This window comes from Prorops nasuta, unplaced genomic scaffold, assembly GCF_024137725.1.
Source record: "Prorops nasuta isolate Cenicafe-Biocafe unplaced genomic scaffold, Cenicafe_Pnas_1.2 PNAS00009, whole genome shotgun sequence".
Taxonomy (NCBI): domain Eukaryota; kingdom Metazoa; phylum Arthropoda; class Insecta; order Hymenoptera; family Bethylidae; genus Prorops; species Prorops nasuta.
Window position 1 is genome coordinate 7,637,654 of NW_027116806.1, and position 18,675 is coordinate 7,656,328.

General features: G+C 38.6%; 2 protein-coding genes across 12 annotated transcripts in view; both read left to right on the forward strand.

Annotated features, from left to right (window-relative positions):
* LOC136776083 (growth factor receptor-bound protein 14-like) overlaps window positions 1-4,377 on the forward strand; it is a 294,314-nt gene extending 289,937 nt beyond the window's left edge. For all 11 annotated transcript variants that reach the window (XM_066731424.1, XM_066731429.1, XM_066731427.1 and 8 more), the window contains one exon: window positions 60-4,377. In XM_066731424.1, coding sequence (XP_066587521.1) covers window positions 60-314 — 255 coding nt within the window. In that variant the 3' untranslated portion in view covers window positions 315-4,377. The remainder of the gene's footprint in view (window positions 1-59) is intronic.
* A 3,010-nt stretch (window positions 4,378-7,387) lies between these two features.
* On the forward strand, window positions 7,388-17,188 carry grnd (grindelwald). Its single transcript, XM_066731826.1, has 5 exons — window positions 7,388-7,633; window positions 11,401-11,820; window positions 15,941-16,003; window positions 16,624-16,781; window positions 16,858-17,188. Exons 2-5 carry the CDS (start codon window positions 11,553-11,555, stop codon window positions 17,182-17,184), a joined length of 816 nt encoding a protein of 271 aa, XP_066587923.1. The 5' UTR covers window positions 7,388-7,633; window positions 11,401-11,552; the 3' UTR covers window positions 17,185-17,188.
* Window positions 17,189-18,675: the final 1,487 nt, after the last annotated feature.

An 18,675-nucleotide genomic window follows, 5' to 3' on the forward strand; every position in this document is an offset into this window, starting at 1 on the left:
AAATATCCTGAAAGGACACGACAAGGTCACAATGATAAATGAATTCGTTGAATTTTCAGACGTTCGATGAGCGCAAGTATTGCTGGCTGTACTCGCTGGATAAAGGAACGACAAAGTTCTACGATTTGTTGCAATTGGTGGAATTTTACCAGTTGAACAATGGGTCATTACCGACAAGGCTAACGCATTACATTCAGAGTGACGTAAAAACGCCAATGCTGAAACCGGAAGACGGTGGAGCATCACCATCGCCGTTAGACGCCAACAGGCGATTACCTGTCAAGCCTAGAAGCGGGAATCCAATGGGTATTTGAGTATAGAAATTCCAGCGATCCGCTGGCATTGCTGGCAACGAGCAATCGTGCCCCGTTACCGTCCTAACCGAGTCGAATGGATCAGCCTCAGTATCCACCAACCAAGAGACGACCGTCCTGCGCAACGCCGACGGTCGCAACCACATCATTCGGCTGAACAATATCAACAGCACTGGTATTCTTACAAATTGCAACAACAACAACAACAATAACAGCGTTAAGAACAAAAATAACGAACGCCAGAGAAGAAACGGTAATGAACGCTTGATGCCATCGGGTTGCTGGAATCTTTGCATATGCAGCTACGATAACAAGTGGGATATATAGAAGGCACCATCCATTAGCAGCGTCCACTCATTCAACATTTAATCAGAGTTCAAGGATAACGAAGCAATTGCATTGCTGACCAAGAACCATTCAAAAGATCTAGCGTAGGGAACGTTCGTCTTTCAAGAGTTCATTTTTATACACACATTTTTAACAACAGTTTGGAGTTTGCGTCGAACCCTTTTATTATAATTTTTAGCCCGAAGAAGCTTAAAACTATCCGTTGAGAATGAGCTGCTTAACCGCATAGCATATTGCATTAAAAGGTTGGGGATCTAATTCTGTACACATCCAATTGAGATTATGTAACTACTATTGATAAACGGTCCGTAGCTACCGAGCTTATGTTGCGAAGCACGATTAGCATTTTGTATTTTTGTGATTAGCCAAACAACATCCAGGTTTGTGAATTATAGCAATTGCGTTAATAGTCCGATACAACACACCGTCGCCATCATCATCACCACTACCACCCGACGAGCTAAAGTCGAACGAAAGATTTAGAAGAAACGATAAAGTATTGAGCTACGTGAGAAGCGAAAGGAGCGAATTTCAGTTAGAAGATTTTCAGATGAAGTAGTTTAAAAAGCGTCCTTATCAAGAATATTCGATGGATAAACTTTTTGACGTCACCGGGTTAGCTGACCCTGTGCAAGAGAACGATGACCAATAGGAGTGATTGAATTTACAAGAGACAATTATAGAGGAGCTGGACAAAATGAAAAATTTATATATCTATTATAACTATATATATATATATATATACACACACACACACATATATATGTATATATAGTATATTATATGCTAGAGGAGAAAAACAATCGATCGAACTTTTACACAGTCAATCAACTTTCGTACGAAGGAAACGGCGGTGTCAGCCGAGTTTGCCTTCGAAAAAAGAATTGGAGGGAATGAAGGAGCGGTTGGTGATTTCTCGCACGGATAAAAGAGCCTCTTAAATGTTTTTAATCGTACGTTAATGTTAGTCTTAAGGAATCGATCTTTCAGATCGCCAGTCACCTTACCGTCCGGACTTGCGTTGATTAGCAGCATTTTTGACGATCTCCCTCACGGGAGACTCTCGTCCGGTTGGTGAGTCGACGTTTTTTTTCCATTTTCTACGTGTCCACATATGCGCGAATGCATCCCGTATATTATAAACACGAGTCCTCGGCGACGCTGTATTTGCGGGAGAAATTGTCCTGCGAGGAGGACTAAATACGCCTGTGTGCGATTTTCAAGTGCGTCTGTGTGCTTCTGATAAAGTTTGCGTAGGTGCATGGCATACGCCCGAATGCGTGCGTGTGAGTACTTTTGGGGCGCGCGCAGGCAATATACGGATAATGAATTGTGATGGAAAGTTTAATCTTTCTCTGCATATGGAGAGGTGCACAATAAGAGAGCCATGTGTACCTATACATATATATATATATTTATATGAAACGTGTGTATTCTCTTGATTCTTCCAATTGATCTGTGCTCCATTTTTATTATAGTCCTGATCTTCCTCTCTCTTTCCCTCCCTTTCGCAATCGAAGACTAAAAATATCCATCTCTTAAAACGCAAGGCGAGTTATTTTTGTACACGCTATTGCTCGTCCTCGTCTAATCACGATGGCGACGCTCGGGTCTTTTCTCACGATTTTGTCGTCAAACCTGAAATTAATGTAGCAAGATGCATAACGATCACGTTGATATTGAAAGGATCAGGAGAAGAAAGTGGAGATGAAAAGTACGTTTGTCGTGTTCCGTTCCTTAGCTTTAAGATGCGCGTTTATAATGACTGTCGGCAATAAGAAACTTTACCAAGTTTTGCGCACTTCGTTTTAAAATAATTTTTAATCTTGATAAGGATGAGGAGATTCGTCGAGGCTCTTAATATCTCAATAAAGGTGTGTGGTTTACGTCTCGTGAGCGTTTTCCAAATTTTAACCGCAATGCGATCTCCTAATCGTTTAAAAATCAGCTTTGCAATTTATTGTAACTTTGTAAGTAGCGAGGACAGGAAGCGAAGAGGATGTGGTATCTGACACGAATGAACTGAACTGAAACCCCCCCCCCCCCCATATACATTATTAACTATAAAGCATACAATATGAATAGAATAAGAATCCTCGACCGACATCGAGGTGCGAAGAAAACACCCATGAATATGTGCATAGCGATGATTTTTTCTTTTCGCACGGTCACTTTTTCACGAGTTTCTTCTTCGAAAGACTTGATCTCATATATTACAGACGTCTCAGATGCGTTATCGATATCTTAATTAATGCAATGTCGAGAAAGCTAAACGAAGCTTCGTAATAAAAGTGCATCTACGACAAGAATGCGATAAAGACCGGGGAGGAGGAAGCTTATGAGAGGATGAATGAATGCTGGATAGAGATTGATCACTATATAAAGCAAAGAAATCTATTTAAATATAAATATATAAATATATATGTACATTAATATTCTAAATTATAAATTTTATAATCGAGAAATATTAAGGATATTTGAAATATTGTATGCGACGAGAGGACAGATGGAAGTATCGTGACTGCAGTCGATGAGTCACAAAACCGTGTATTCCATTTTAAGTGTCAAAGTACTGCTCCATTACGCAATTAGTGGAAAGGCTGATGAGAATGATCGTCCGAGGGAAGAGACGGATTTCACGAGAGAGATTCAATATGTTCGGAGGAAGTGAGACGAGAGAGAGAGAGAGAGAGAGAGAGAGAGAGAGTACGGAGACCGCAAATTATTTACACAATGTATTAATATTCGTCAAACAATACCAATCCTAATCGTATATCTACTTTTAATAGTATATTTTTCATAAATTATTTATTTACTTTCATTGTTGTTTAAAATGGCACCCTTGTGTGTGTCTCTCTTAATAAGAAATATCTTTTAACGCCTTTCGACGAAAATTTTTTAAAGTGTTTATGCTCGAGCAAGTCGCTGTGTGAGAGAGACATTTCGAAGATACGTATAAAAACCGATAAACTTTGTATAATGTCTTAAGAATAGTAGTGCTTTATAGAACTGAATATTAGGATAATAGAATATTTGTGAATGGGTATAAACAATCTTTTGTAGGACTGGCTAACCATGAATCAGGCATAATCGAGCTTCCCGTTTAAACCACGAGCACGCGTTGGTAAACTTTCAGTTTGTCAACTAAAATTCCCTTTTTGCAACTATTTTTAAGAAGAAAAATATCTATAGCTCGGCCTTTCATGTAAATATGTCTATTTAGGCCACGCGTGTTGAAAAACAAAATTCACCATTGAAAAGTCCTATCGTTCTCCCCTTGAATCCATCTCGTCGCAATTTTCCGATGCTTTGAAAATCAATTTTGATCGCGGTCAATCAATCTTGATTCTTCAACATGGGATCGTGACGACTCCTCTATCTGTGCTTCGTCCTCTCACCTTTAACCTTCTCCCCCACCTTTGCAGCAAAAGCATTCGAATATCCCAAAAATACAGTCCGTTTGAACGGGGCGAGATTCATGCCAGGAGCTCGGCTATCGCCAGCGTAAAAATAAAACCTATATAAATATTACGATGATTACGAATGATATAAATTCTAATAAAACTATATTTTGTATTAATGTAGCGATGAGTAAGACGGCAAACGCAGCGGTCTATCAGACTGAAGCTAATAGACACCGCATTTTAGTCATGTGCGATTTCATCAACGTCTGTTAAGAACAACAATAAAATGAAAAGGTAACGGAACGTTAAAACTTGTGTTTTCATTTCTGCATCCCGGTCATTAATCTCACTTTGTTTTACTCCTACAAGCTACACGCGCGGTATAATTTTCATAGTCTCTCATTCGTGCTTCTCTCATTTCAAGTTAGCGTATACAAAAAAAAAAAAATACGAAGAAACAAACATGAAAAGAAGCACCGTTCGATACGTCAAGTTCTGTCGCAAACGTTCCTTCTTTTTGCAAACTTTTGTAGATATATAGTCGATAATTAGTGGGGCCCATCGATTGCTATATACGATGGGATAAAGCGAGGCCTTGTTAAAGTAAATACTTAAGCGATTCTCGAGATTTTTCATTGAAGCGAATTTTAAATTGTACACAGACGTTGGTGGAAGCTCCTATGTTAAAGGCAGATGAGAATTTGCGCCAACATACGGTTTTTTCTCGCAAAGCTGCGAATGCGTTAGCCTGGATTACTCGATCTTTTGGCGTTACGTCAAAGGAGGATAAAACGAAACGAAAGTGTGATAAAACAGTAGTAGCAACAGTTCGTCGCAGTCGAAGTGTACCGGACCCTAACCAGTCCGAAAACTTTTCGCAATTCTGTTCTCGCACCATCAGAGTTCTGCTGATACGGCGGCTTAACTTGTAGAAGTCCTTATTGTATAACACAAATATACGTATAAATATATATAGAGAGATATCTCTCTCTCTCTACATATATATATATAAAGATATCTGCATATAAATATATTATATAAACATGTATAAAGTTACAGCTAGTAACCGTTGATCGTAAGCTGTACACTTATATAGTTTGATCGGTGGCGATTTCAAGTGGAAGCGCGAGCCGTGAAAGCGTAGCAAGCTCTCGAAACGTTCTCTGTGATCTCTCATAAAGTTCTTAGGAGCTCGATTATCTCCATTTTTGACATTACTCGCACTTCATCAACATCATTACAAAAACGAATCTTTATAATATGCCTATAGTGCAATGCAGAGAATAATATGAATAAGTGATTAATCGGTAAGCGTAAGGATGGAATAATGCGAGCGAGCATGGGAGCGTTTGTGATGAAAGAATGGCTAAAGACACGAGTAAAATGAGTGGATGCATTATGCAGCGCATGATATGTATGTACATGCGCGACGAACACAAGAGGGGATTTTCTTACGTGAGAAAGTAGGAGTGAAACAGTATACTATATTCATGAAAGAAGGGCGCAGACATTTGTAGCGTTTAACATTTATTATTAGAATGTACCAGTATTAAACGAAACGTCGTTGACCATTGACACATACTAATTACGGCATCATAGTAAATAATTGTGCGAAGATCTTGAGGCATGATATGCGTGTACATAAACCAAGCTCTATGTGTATGTTTACATATGTTATAAACCATCTCCCTCGTAGGTGCTTTTCCGTAAGCTGTAGTACCTTCGAATGTTACAATAAATTGAGTGATTGAAAAAAAGCATGTGAGGGAAGAGCGGAGTAATTGAGCGTGAGAAATATAATTGGTGTGTCTCGACGAGGAGTTAAGGAGGACAAGGAGAACAATTTTTACAGGGTGTCCGCGATAATTACATTAAGCATTCATGAGTAATCGTAGACAGTTTTATGGAAAGATTTGAAAATAGAGGACAATGAAGAAAGACGGTAAAGGAAAGTCAAACGCACAACATTTCACAATATACGTACATCAGAGGAATAGCAATTTTACCTGAATTATAAAGCCCATCGATACGCGTCTCTATGATATATTATACCAAATTTCTATATACCAAACTCTACGAGAAAGTATCTAAAAATTACTAGCGAATATAATTATTATCCAACAAGAAGATATATCTTCCGGTACGATTTTAATGCATCGATATATATCCGATTGCGTGCAATTTCACGAACATTGTCGACGAAAATCTAACTTTCGAATCCTTCTTCTGTCTGCGTTTCGTTTTCGATTCATCCTGCTCGCGACAGGCCCTTTCGTTACACGCAAGTACACCCTGTATATAAGATGCGTCCAATTGCGTGTATGTGACGAAAATAGGGTCAGCGGAAAAGAAAAAGAATAATTGGTGCAAACTCGTCATTGCGAATTTCAAATACCAAAGTTAACAATGCACTATTGAGGCTTTTGGCCAGAGAGATATTTAAGACATTTTGGTCGCGCGGGGAGTCTTCAAGTAACATCCAAATCCTCCTGCGATGCATCGATTTTCATATATAATACGTGAACGATCGATTGAGCGGGGAAAAGCTTTAAAAAGGTGTACTCGAAGAAATTTGCTAATAAGCTCGATGACGCGATACATTGCGACATATCCTCCCCTTTCACCCGGTTAAAAAAAAACAAACTCGTTTCATTTGAAGCAAACAATATTAATCCGCAATAACGTATGCACCCGTAGCGCGTTAAATACGCGAGGATCATTGTTATATATCTTTGTATGGACATTTAATACGCAATAAATATGTATATCGTCATCTCAAATACTTTTTTACTCGCCATCTTCCATCCTTCGCTAGCCTCTTCTTCCAGTACTCTCCTCACCACTTACCAACTACAGGAAATGCAGGAATCTGCTTTGAGCGAAATTTCATCGCTTTACCGAGTCGTCTTTGCAGTCACTTTGCATTCAAATCTTTTTCTCATCTACGAGACATAACTTGGAAACTTGTAAGAAAAGTGTTTTTTCTCAAATTTGATTTCATTTCTTTCGATCTACGTTTAAGCACAGCGATCGTACGCTTTGTTAGATTTCTTTCTTAAAAACTTTGGTTACATTATAAAATATAGAATAATGGTAGAAAAGTTTGGAGAAAAAAGAGTTGAAAATGAATGTTGGACTGTTTTGACGATCGGTGCGCGTGCGCAGCCAATCAACAGGTAAGAGCGAAGAATGGCAGGTAAGTGGAATATCGAAGAAGTTTGAGACGGTCAGGCAGGGGCAGGCATGCGAGAGAGAGAACTGTGCGAGAAGGCAGGAGAGGCAGGTGCGCGCAGGTGAAGGGGGCAGGCTGACTTCCAGAGGTGGGAGTCGAACCTGGCCTCTGCAGTCCTCACCGGTGCCAGGTCGGAACAGTGGAGAACGATCGACAGTCGAGCGCAGAAAGTCGATACTTTCACAGGTGCTACTTGGAAGTGGTCGATCCGATATGTGCGACGTCGACCCAAGTGTACAATCGTGTCCGTGTGTATGCGACAGAGTCCTAATGTGAGAGTGGGTGCGAATGCCTGTGTGCGAGTGTCTTCCACGTTCAATCTCGCTTTTCGCCAGGTAAGTTTTAAATTTCCTGCGAAAACCGACGATTTTCCTATATATACGTATATACACCAATTTAAAGAAACATACACGAGACTCACGTGCCCCACGGTGTGGTAACCTTTTCTTCGAAGAGACGAATGCTGATTAGCAAAAGTACTGAAATCCGAGCAATTGCGTCGGGACGTGATGTTTCAGGCATCCAAGTGGAAAACAAAAATTCATTGTTTTGACTTGTGAAACCTGCAGACTGTATATAGCTGCTTATAAATGTTTTTCCAGGCGATTATACCTGTATGCAACTGCGAGGAATGCGCGTGTTGCACAATGCTTTCTGAATTACATGTGGATAGAATATTATTGTTTAACGCGCGCATGCCTAGCCCGAAATGGTACTTGTATAATCTCTGTGCAGCATAGCGTAAAAAGTTCAATTTACATCGCACACACAGTGTCAAATTTAATCTTCCACTCTTATGACTCTCGTAGTTTTTTATTAAATAAAAAGGCAAAAAAGGATTGCAGAAATCTTGTGTAATAGCGTGCAAAGGTCATTGTTCCTTAAAAAGTGACCTCGATGTTGCAACGATTCCTGCAGTACCAGCTATCCTTTCTCATCAGCGATATTTGTCTCTTACCGGTTGAACTATCGAAGGATTTATGTATAGCATAGTCGACGAGGGAGAGGAGGTCATTATTAGGAAAGGATTTACATACAGGATTTGTTGGAAAGGCGTGCCAGTAATAAGAAAGTAAATCAACCGTTATCCTTCGCCCACACAGTCGTGCTTATACGATATTGGCGTGGAAACGTATTATCGCAGCCGATCCTAAAGTAGCTCCGTATAGTGACTTGAATGCGGGTTACGCCTAGCACATTCGGTTAAGTCTCTCTCTCTCTCTCTCTCTCTCTCTTTCAAGCCTAACCATTAACGATTCGCGTCGTTAAGGAGTAATTAAGTGGATAATTAGCCTCTCTGGATACCCATCTACACATCAATAATCAGCAGTTTGTTAATGGCTTCGACGATAATTCACCGATCCAAATCAACACTCGCCTATGTGCCATATTATTCATAGATCCGATTGAATCGATCCTCGAATATCTAGAATCGCGGCGTATGTATATAGTCTCCAGTGAAATGCGTGCATCCATTATTATCAAAAGCTTAATAATTTCAAGCGATAATCCCAACCACTCGTTTTAATATCGTTAAACCTTTATCTATGAAACTGTAATAATCCGCGGGTTGCATCAAACGCATAAATTCGCTCGTTCCACTTTCATCCGCTGAAATCTGATTAAATTCGGTTAATTCGGAATGATTTTTTCAAGAGTTTTTTATTCCATCGTTCAAAAACGGTCAAGATTTCTCTGATGAGACAATGGAAGATATCGTTCGGCGGAGCGTAAAGCGTCGCTGGACGGTAGAGTTACTATCGAGCCAACGAATATATATATATACTGTTGAGCTATCCTATAGCAAAACTCGTCAAGCAACATTCCTGCTGTTTGACCGTGCACGCTCTCTCTCGCTGCCCACGTTGACTCCGATCCGGATTTTACCAAACCCTCCCTCTCTCAACCACACACACACACACCCACACACACACACACACACACGCCATACGAACATAGCAATAAAATTTGCAATTTCATAATTTCGCCAGGAAATTTATATAAGCATATTTCTGCACATACGATAAATTTGTAACGGAGTGCATCGAGTTCCACGAGGAACCACCATGTCGGTGGGTGGTGACATGCTTTTCCACTATTGTATTGGTTTACATACACGCGCAGTCGGTTTCCGGTCATTAGAGAGTCGACTGTGTAACAATAACTGGAGAGTGGCGAGAGCGCGCGCGTGTTCATTCCGTGTGCAATTGTGGTAGGTACTCCGCCGCAGGCGCGATTCCTGATACATATATCCGTCTGGCAACGCACACGAATAAACAAGCGTGCAAGCGTTGCAAGCCTAGCCTATCCTATCCTCTCGTCGTCCTAATGCCAAAGAGCTGCACAGGAATCGCAACGCGCAACCATGCGAGATTCGCTTGATTCTCTCCATGCAGTAACGCGAGCTTGCGGCAAAATTTCCGCTGCCACTCCTTCCTTTCGAGTTGTTGCAATTGTTACTGCTGAAAGCTCGATTTAATCGAGCCGCGCGAGTCGAATAAGAGCATCGCGCGCACCCTTGCCACTCACCTTTGTCTTCCTCCTTTATTCCTATTAAGTATTAGCTCCAGCCAACACTCTATGTATATATAGCTATTCGCCATAGTCACTCGCGTGTTCTCCGCGAGCAAGTTTCACCAGGATGGATAAATAGCTCCGCTACAACGGACAATTAAACTTTGTAAATTTCGGCTTGCAATTGCTGCAATGGCCTCTCTGGATAATTCACGATACGCAATAATGCAGTAAACCGGATGTTACGTATCCTCTCCGAATTCTCTAATGTAAGCCACGCATATATATACGTAACCCTGAAATTACACGCACTCCCTATACCCTCCTTCGTATAACTGTGCTGCTGCTATGTTCCTATTCCCATTCTACGTGATTAAATCTACCTCTGACACCTATTGTTGCACTCTTCGCTTAAAAATAGAATATGTATTTCGTAACTCGTCGTTCGTATGCGTCATTAGTGCTATTAACGTATTTCGCGATATACGATAAATTGAAACGACATTTATGCAACGTGAAAATTAACGGTTTGGATTGTAGATATAGATATTAATTGTAGTAGTTTATAGGGGAGGTTGGGGAAGACCTACAAGTGAAACTGAAGATGTACACAAACAATTAGTGTCTCTTCTAAGAGCACAACACTCTAAAAGACACGTAGTAAAATATTGTTATGAGAAGACGAATGATTGTCGTTATGAATTGATACATGCCAGTTACAGATAGCGATCCAAGAAATACTATACTGTATATGTAGCCGCTGTTCAAGATATACGAGCACGAAAGACTTGATACAAAATTTAAAGATAGGTGATTGTAACATGCAAATGTACGTTAAAATCCATCGAATATTTGTAGTCAGATTAAGGGAGGCGTATCGATGATTATTTCAGTGATAAAACATTTTCTAAGCAAATTTTTACTCCATTGTTTAGCGCTATAAAATTTTGTACGAGGCTTCAATCTTCGTTTGAGATAATATATCTGTACGAAGCATAAGAGTCACGACATTATCGTCGAAAATATCTACTCCACTTATCCTTACTCCGAATTATACATAATTTAAAATTGTCACGTATTGAAAAAACTTTTAACAATCGGTATGAATTACTGTCCCCTCATTACACTGGTAGATCTTAAATTATTGTCAATTCTTTTGTGCATTGTTCTCCTCGAGGCATACTCTTAAATGTTATAGTTTGCATATTCCGAGAGTATAAAATTGTAAATAAGCACGAGTCTCTTTATTTGGTCTTGTTCTTATAAAGAAGGGAAAACGTGGAATGGAGTTTCGTGGTTTTGAGTTGGAAGCAACCGTGTATTGCGTGAGCAAAGCCATTTGGGTATGCTAGAAAGGTGCGCTTCTTACCATAGTATTCTAATATACGTAGGAAATATCACAGGTGTTTGTGCTCGGTTATGAAACACAATTGGTAAGAAGTTCCGTGGAACAGGAAACCAATGTACTATTTTATAATTTAATTCCGAGTAAACGAATGTTAATTTGATAAATATATATTTCTACTGCACACTCGCTTATGCATATAGTAAAGTATTATTATTAACAAGTTTCTGTTATCTTTGACAGGGGTCGTTCTGAGATGGAGCGTCCGCAAAACTTTCCATTCAAATATCGTTGGGTACATCTTATACGAAAAATAATGTGATCCGTGCAAGAAGCGTATGAGACACGAAACATCATAATTGTAAGATCAGCTAGAGCATCGGGAATTTTCCCAGATGTCTCCGGAAGAATTAATCACCTCGAAGATGACTAGGATAAGGAAAACGTCCAGGACGAGTGGCTTCCTCGTGCTGGTCTTAGGACTGTCCGTCCTAAGGAGGATAGACGCCACTCTAAATCCGGATGGCACCAAATGCGGCCAGAAAATGTGTTCCACCATCGAATATTGCAGCCCCTTCGACAGCCAGTGCAAACCCTGTGCAGACATCTGTGAACGCTCCAATCACAATTTTCAACCAGAGATTTGTGTCAAAGACTGCCAAGGTAAGAGAAAACACATCCTGCTTTTCATACATTTTTAGAATCTAAATGGAGCAGAATCTATACTGTGAAAAAACATATCAGTATTGTTTTCATTACACCTCATAGCTTCGTTGAACCTTGAAAATAGTGTATTGCAAAATAATTCTGATATCATCTAGTAACAGCATAATTTCAATATCATCAAGCTGATGTATATCATGTAAATGAACCAATGATTATAGTATTAATTACGATCACACGTTTCTAATAATAGCACTGGTAGCCCCAGTCATAGGTGCATTTTTGAAAAATCATTAATGTTATGCATGAATCTAAACAATATAGCTGTAATACGTAGGCAGAGCTGAATTTTAGAGCAGAATTTTGAAGAAGGCTCAACTAATGATACATATTACACATATAAGTGTATTTTTTGCTGGATCTAAGAAGTAAATAGTTTGACTGGAGCGGATCGGTAGACTGAAAAAAAGGCACCGGGGGACAGAATACTTTTTAAGGGTCAGAACAGGTAGAGGGATCTTCACGTGACAGATAAATATTACCCTTAGGGTCGAACCTTCTTCTGACCGGCTCGTATTTTCTCTTTGGCACCTCGCAACTATATATGTTCAGGTCAACCTGTTATCCCCACACTGCTAAAAGCGGATCTTCTTTCGAAAAGGCACGACGGAATTTTACCATTAAAGCCGATCTCACGCATTTGTCACACATGGACGACATAAAACTCGCGGCTTACAGATTTTCCATCGGTTCCCAAGATTTGCTCAATGACTTCTTAAGCTTAAAATCCCTTGGGATTTTTTCTTCAAAAATTGTATATATAGTTTATTATATTTAAAAGTCCTCATTTCTAATAAAATTTTCATGGTTTCCATCAGAATTGTTCCTCGTCCTCCATTTAATAATCGCTTCGTTCTTACGGATGATCGAAAAAAAAAACATTCTGTGTGGTACATTTTTAATACGATGAAATTAAACGCGAAGAGTTTTTTCATTACGGCAAATGTATTATATTCTAATTTCATTAACTTCACGCGAAACATATGCTTACTACCAAGCGGTGCTACAGTTTGAAATGTAATTATCCAAACAATTAGAAGCACGAAGAATAATATTTAAACAGATGATGGACGTATGCGGCCTTCTATAAATCTACTTTCTAATTAAAACGCTTGAAAGTATCATATACATTTTTTACTCCGTGAAAATATTCCCTTTTTTTACTCAAATACGTATACAAAGTATTATGTCTAAATAGGTATTAATAAAAAAATTTGCACATTGTGAAATATTCATTGATCTCTCGAAAAATCATTGAGAAGATAGAAGATATTCGGTTCTAGCGTATTCAAGGATATTGAATATCACGGGAAAGTCATTTATCACGTAGAGAAGATTTCCTACGTCAGCTTTAAGATGCGTGAGTGAAACGAGAGCCATGGACAGGGCATCGTCCTTTCATGAATCGTTCCGGTTTCATTGGCGTGGCTCCTAGGCATGCACACATATATATATATATATATATATATGTACATGTGTAATACCATGAGCAAAGGTAAATCGTTCCAACGGTGGTGGATAGAGTAGAAACATGCTTGTGGAGATTCACCTGAGTATACACGGACATAGACGCACACCTGAAAAGTTTCAGGTCCGTTGACTTTGCACCTGACAGTCCCTGCCGGCTTCCCACACGCAAACCCAGTCGATGACTCACAGGCTTCTCCCACCTTTTCTTTTCTTCTCCCGTTGGCCTCTTTTCTTCCTCTTTTTTTTTTTTTTCTCAGAGAACCCGTCTTAACAATTCACCCAATAGCCCAGCCCTATATCCTTACGCCAGACCCTTACGAAACTCAACAGGAACTTAATAGTCTATCGACTGGCTGGAGAACCCGTTTATATACGTTTCGTCAAAATAAAACCCGAGCCAATTATTTCTCATCAGTATTTTCCGTTCTCGCTGTATTAAACGGATAACCGGATACCCGATACTTTCAATTCTGCAGGTTGAAGTGTGTATGTTACGAAAATATTGTTTTTGAAAATTACGCATTAAGGGCAAACCACGGAAACAGTTTCGATGACTCATTCGCGTTATGTTATCACTAGCAACGTAGCAAATCGATTCTCTATCCTACCTGCAACTCTGACCCGGCTTATCGTCCAATTTATTCTCTTTCTCTTCCAACACACTTTGCATACTGTAGCTCGGTGATAATCAGTAATTTACCTTTGCAAGAAAACTTAAAACCACAGAAAAAGTATACTATAGAGTGCAACGTCAGAGTCCATTCTATTAATAGCCCTCGGGATGCAAGCAGTCGAGAGAAAAAATGACATTTTAACCGTCTTGTTACGCAATGCTAGTTTTCCTTTAAATAAATCACGGTACACCAATGAAAAAGAAAAAACAACGTATCATGTCGGCTTGAGAAATTATAGTTGTCGTGGAATGAATCATGGAGAATCAGGAAGTTACATCGGAAGTCATTATTCCTTAATGAAGTGTATAGTATAATCGTTGTTGCAGCAAGCTCACATTCAATCGAGCTGAGGTAAATCAATGAAAATTGCTCATTGGCATTTAACGAAAACTTAGCATGGCTGAATGAACGCTATCTCAAAAGAATTTCTTTCTGTTTTGGAACAATGGACGCGTATCTCCATCTCGTGTGTTCACAAAGTGACCTCTATATATATAGGTTCGACATTATTTGCGCGCTAATCACGCGTATTTCGCTGATAATCCAAAGAAACTAGCGAATGTCAGTGTATGCGGTGGTGCGAGTGTATAGGTGCTGTACAGGAGGTAACGACTTTAGCCATTGTTTTGCGCCAGGTTACTATCACGACTGAACAAGTGAGTTCTCACTCGACGCTTGCGCAAAAACTCCTACGTTCTCCTTTTCTATGCAATACGAAAATTAAACGCAGTAAAAACACGAGTAGGAGCGAAGAGATATGTGACAATGGTAGAAATATTTGTTTTGTCCCTCGAGTTATTCGAAACTGTACAAATGATTATTAAAAACAATTGCGCGTAATGTTACCACCTTCCTAAAAAGTCCAACATTTACCTTCTTCTCTCTGGAGACTCGACAGCAATTTCACGTTGTACACTCGTGTTTTAGTCGAAAGCAGAAGTATTTGTTTGTAATAAAAGCTGCAAGGAAAGAGAAAAAAGTGAAACACTTGTAAAAATTCTGTTTTAATTTCGCGCTAGACTTCACACAATCTGAAATGCAAAGATATTTCATATAATACAGGGATTCTTCTGCATCTTTGTTCAAACTTGCAGTAAAACTGTATTAGAAATATCATTCAAGGATATCTGACACTCTATAATATTTTTTAATAACTTTAGTAAAATATTTCTACAGATTTGATAAGGTTAGAATTTTATTGTTACAAAGTTCAATGAAAGTTACAGATTAGTTAACTTTGGTCACGCAAAATTAGATTTACTAACCGTAAAAGTCATGAGACCAAGTTGGTCCGCGCAAAGTGGGCTGATATTGTTCAGGCGATTGCATATTACATTTCGCGATAAGATGCAAAAGTCAGCGTCTAATAACCGTGCAAGACTCTCTTTCTCTCTCGTTCTCCCTCTCTCCGTGAGGAGAAACCAAAGTCCCCGTTTTATTTCACGCCAAGAGCACAAAAAAATTGGTGTTCGTGGTTCTCCACAAACCGAGTCGACAGGCATCGGACAAAATGTCCTACTTCCAGATGTAGCGATGAGATGGAAAATTTTATTTTAAATCGAATGAGAAGGTGAGAGAAAATACAATCGAAAGCTCGACGTGATGTAGTCGGAACGTCGGTACGTAGACTGATGAGTGTGATGAGAAACATACTACATCTCATCAGTGTTTATAAAACGAAAAGTTAGTATGTTTGAAAAGAGTTACGCGGTGCACGTTTGCGATATGAAGAATATTGTTAGTCCGACCGTCTCGAGAGGAGATAGATATCGAGGCTTTGCTCCGCTTTTCTCTTTAATTTCTTGCATACTCGAATATTAATTTCCTTCGACATGGATATAGTCATGCGATTTAAGAAATATTCCGTTTAAATTTACCTTAGCCACATCTGACGAAAAATTCTCCTTGCTTTTCAGAATATCTACACGACCAACGCTACGTTCTTCGAGTAGATTTGAGCAGCTACGAAGACCTAACAGGTGAGTGTTTACGTGATTCGAATACTAATTTGCGGATGACTCATCCGGCAGAATTTAGAGAAGCGAGACAGGTTTTTTCGTGTTCGGAATTTACAGACTAACCGCGATCCTCTCTTTCAACACTGATCATCCCTTTTCATGCTCCTTAATGATTTCAAATAATTTAAGGTGAAAGCTTTAAAACCTTCCACTCTTTCATCACGTACGCTTACTGCTACAATTTCAATGGGACAGAAATATTTCTCTAGGGATTTTCAGCAAGATCTTCGTGAGTAGTTTCAGAAATTATCATCACTAATGCTATTCGACTGAGAAAACTGGGAGAATTTATTATCGTGGCATTAATTCGTACTGAAATCCACTCAAGTTAGCAGCCGAGATCCTTACTTACGAAAATTATGGCGGTTCCGTGCTGGAGCTTCGGTTTTCCCCCAACGCAACTAATTATTGCATTAGAATGACGTAGAATACAACTTTCCTTCGTGTTATCTGCCCCGTGAAGTAAAAGTTAAGAAATCAGGAGAGTATCAGTCTTACACGTTTTAGTAGAATTTTGTAATCCTCCGAGCATCCGGTAATTCTATATCTTCATATATTCTAAATTTTGGTGTTCTTTTCAGACGAGGTTCATAGGCTGAAGACTCTTCTGAGTATAACTTTAACACTGACATGCGTTGCAATATTGGCAATAATGTATTTGGTTGGCAAGGCGTACTTTAAGTGGAAAACCATTAAATCAGCTTGCCAAAGGACATTCGCTAATAAAAAGTGGATAAAAGTGAGTTGATAAGAAATTAGAATATAACAGTTATGCGATAAATGACGATATTTCACGATTAAATTATTGATTACAGAAGGCAACCAGTAAGAATAAAATTCGAGATGACGTGGAGACTGGCGTAGCGAAGCAAAATGGATTAAAGTTGGCGATGCCCACTATAAGTGCTACTGTGGCGCCTCCACAGGTAACAGGAAACAATAATGGTAGCAGCAGCAGCAGCAGTCGTAATAGCAGTGGTAGCACTAATGCAAGCAAAGAAACACCAAATACATCAAGCACTCCACTTTCCAGAAGACACCCCAGCGAAGACACCACGCTCGATTATGCTTACGATAATCCGGCTATGACGCCGAGTCCTGATACAGTTCAGCTCAAAACAAAACGCGAAAGTTCCTTCTGAGACTCGACACTCTTACATTATATATTTGGAAAAAATCTTTAACTTTTGGGTCCTATGACGTATCTCTTCTAAGCCAATGCAGAGGACCATCGAGACATCAATTTGAAAAGTATTGCTCATGACAGCTATTTTCAGAGCTATTTGCATCTTCTAAAGATGAAAGTTTGTTCAACGATTGTGCTCTTTTATTGTAGCAATCAAAATTGCTAATTTTCGATGCACGAGATAATTTTTATTCGTGGAAAGAGCTATTTCAAGTGCTTTATCGTGACCTATATTGGTCGTAAGCAGCACTATAGTATTTGTACAGTTGTATTTGTAAATCTTAAGAAAGCCACGTAAATGCTCAATGGCTGAACCGAATTGTAACTTTTTTAGAACTATTATAAATATAATGTTCATATTGTGTACCTCGTAGAGGTGGAAGAACAACTGTTTTTGATTTAATATTGCATGAGCGTATTTTACTGACTGCAGAGACCACGAGATATGGTACAAAGCAATTGATTCTTTTAGTAATTTGAATGTTATCGATATATTATTCGACCGGGCATTGGATATCTACGCTATAGTAGATATTTTGAGAAATTTATTTATATTTGTTGAAAAGAGTAAGCAAACTTAAAACCGTAAGTGTCTTTCTTAGGTTCTAAGAATATATTGAACATTGCCTAATATTAGATTTTTTAAGTAAAAAATTATTGGAGTACGCATGACTGCATCCCATGCATTCGTCAACCGTGCGGCTGTGTGACTTAATCGATTAATTGTTAAAATATGATATTCATTAGATGATTACAATTTCATTGGTTATGTATATATTTTATGAATCTCAAAATTAATGATACAAGTAGGAAATCCTAATGATTTATAAGTAGGTGACAATAGTTATTCCTCTGAAAAATTTTAAGTTCTTGTATATATAGTATATATAGCATCATAACAATAACTTTCGAAAGTAGGACACTAATTACTTAGCATAAATAACTTAACAGAATTCATTTGGAATCTTAGATCCTTATCAGCCATTCCGTCCATGAAAGGCCTTAAATTAGCAAAGATTAGCACATTTAACAATAAAGTGCACTTTGCATAGGTCAATGATGTAGCATGTAAAGATAAATAGAAATTAATTTTCAGTGATAATGTGCTCAGCTCAACAAGTTTTCTATTAACAGCAATAAATGGTACAATATTGTATACAGGAGAAAAATTATACTTTAGTGTCTGATGCTCAATTTCACTATGCGCAAAAAATAATTGCTCAATTTGAAGGAACTGAATTTTTAATTCGTACTCAGAAATCTAAAATTATCAAATAAGACTTTTGTAAATAATATTTTTTGAAACAAATTTTCACGATTTCTGATATGGAATTATTCAGTAATAGTTGAAAATTTATAAATAATCAGCGGTATTACAAAGGTTGCTCAAAATCCAAATATACTTTGATAAATTGTATAAATTGATAACTAAAATTAACTGAATCTT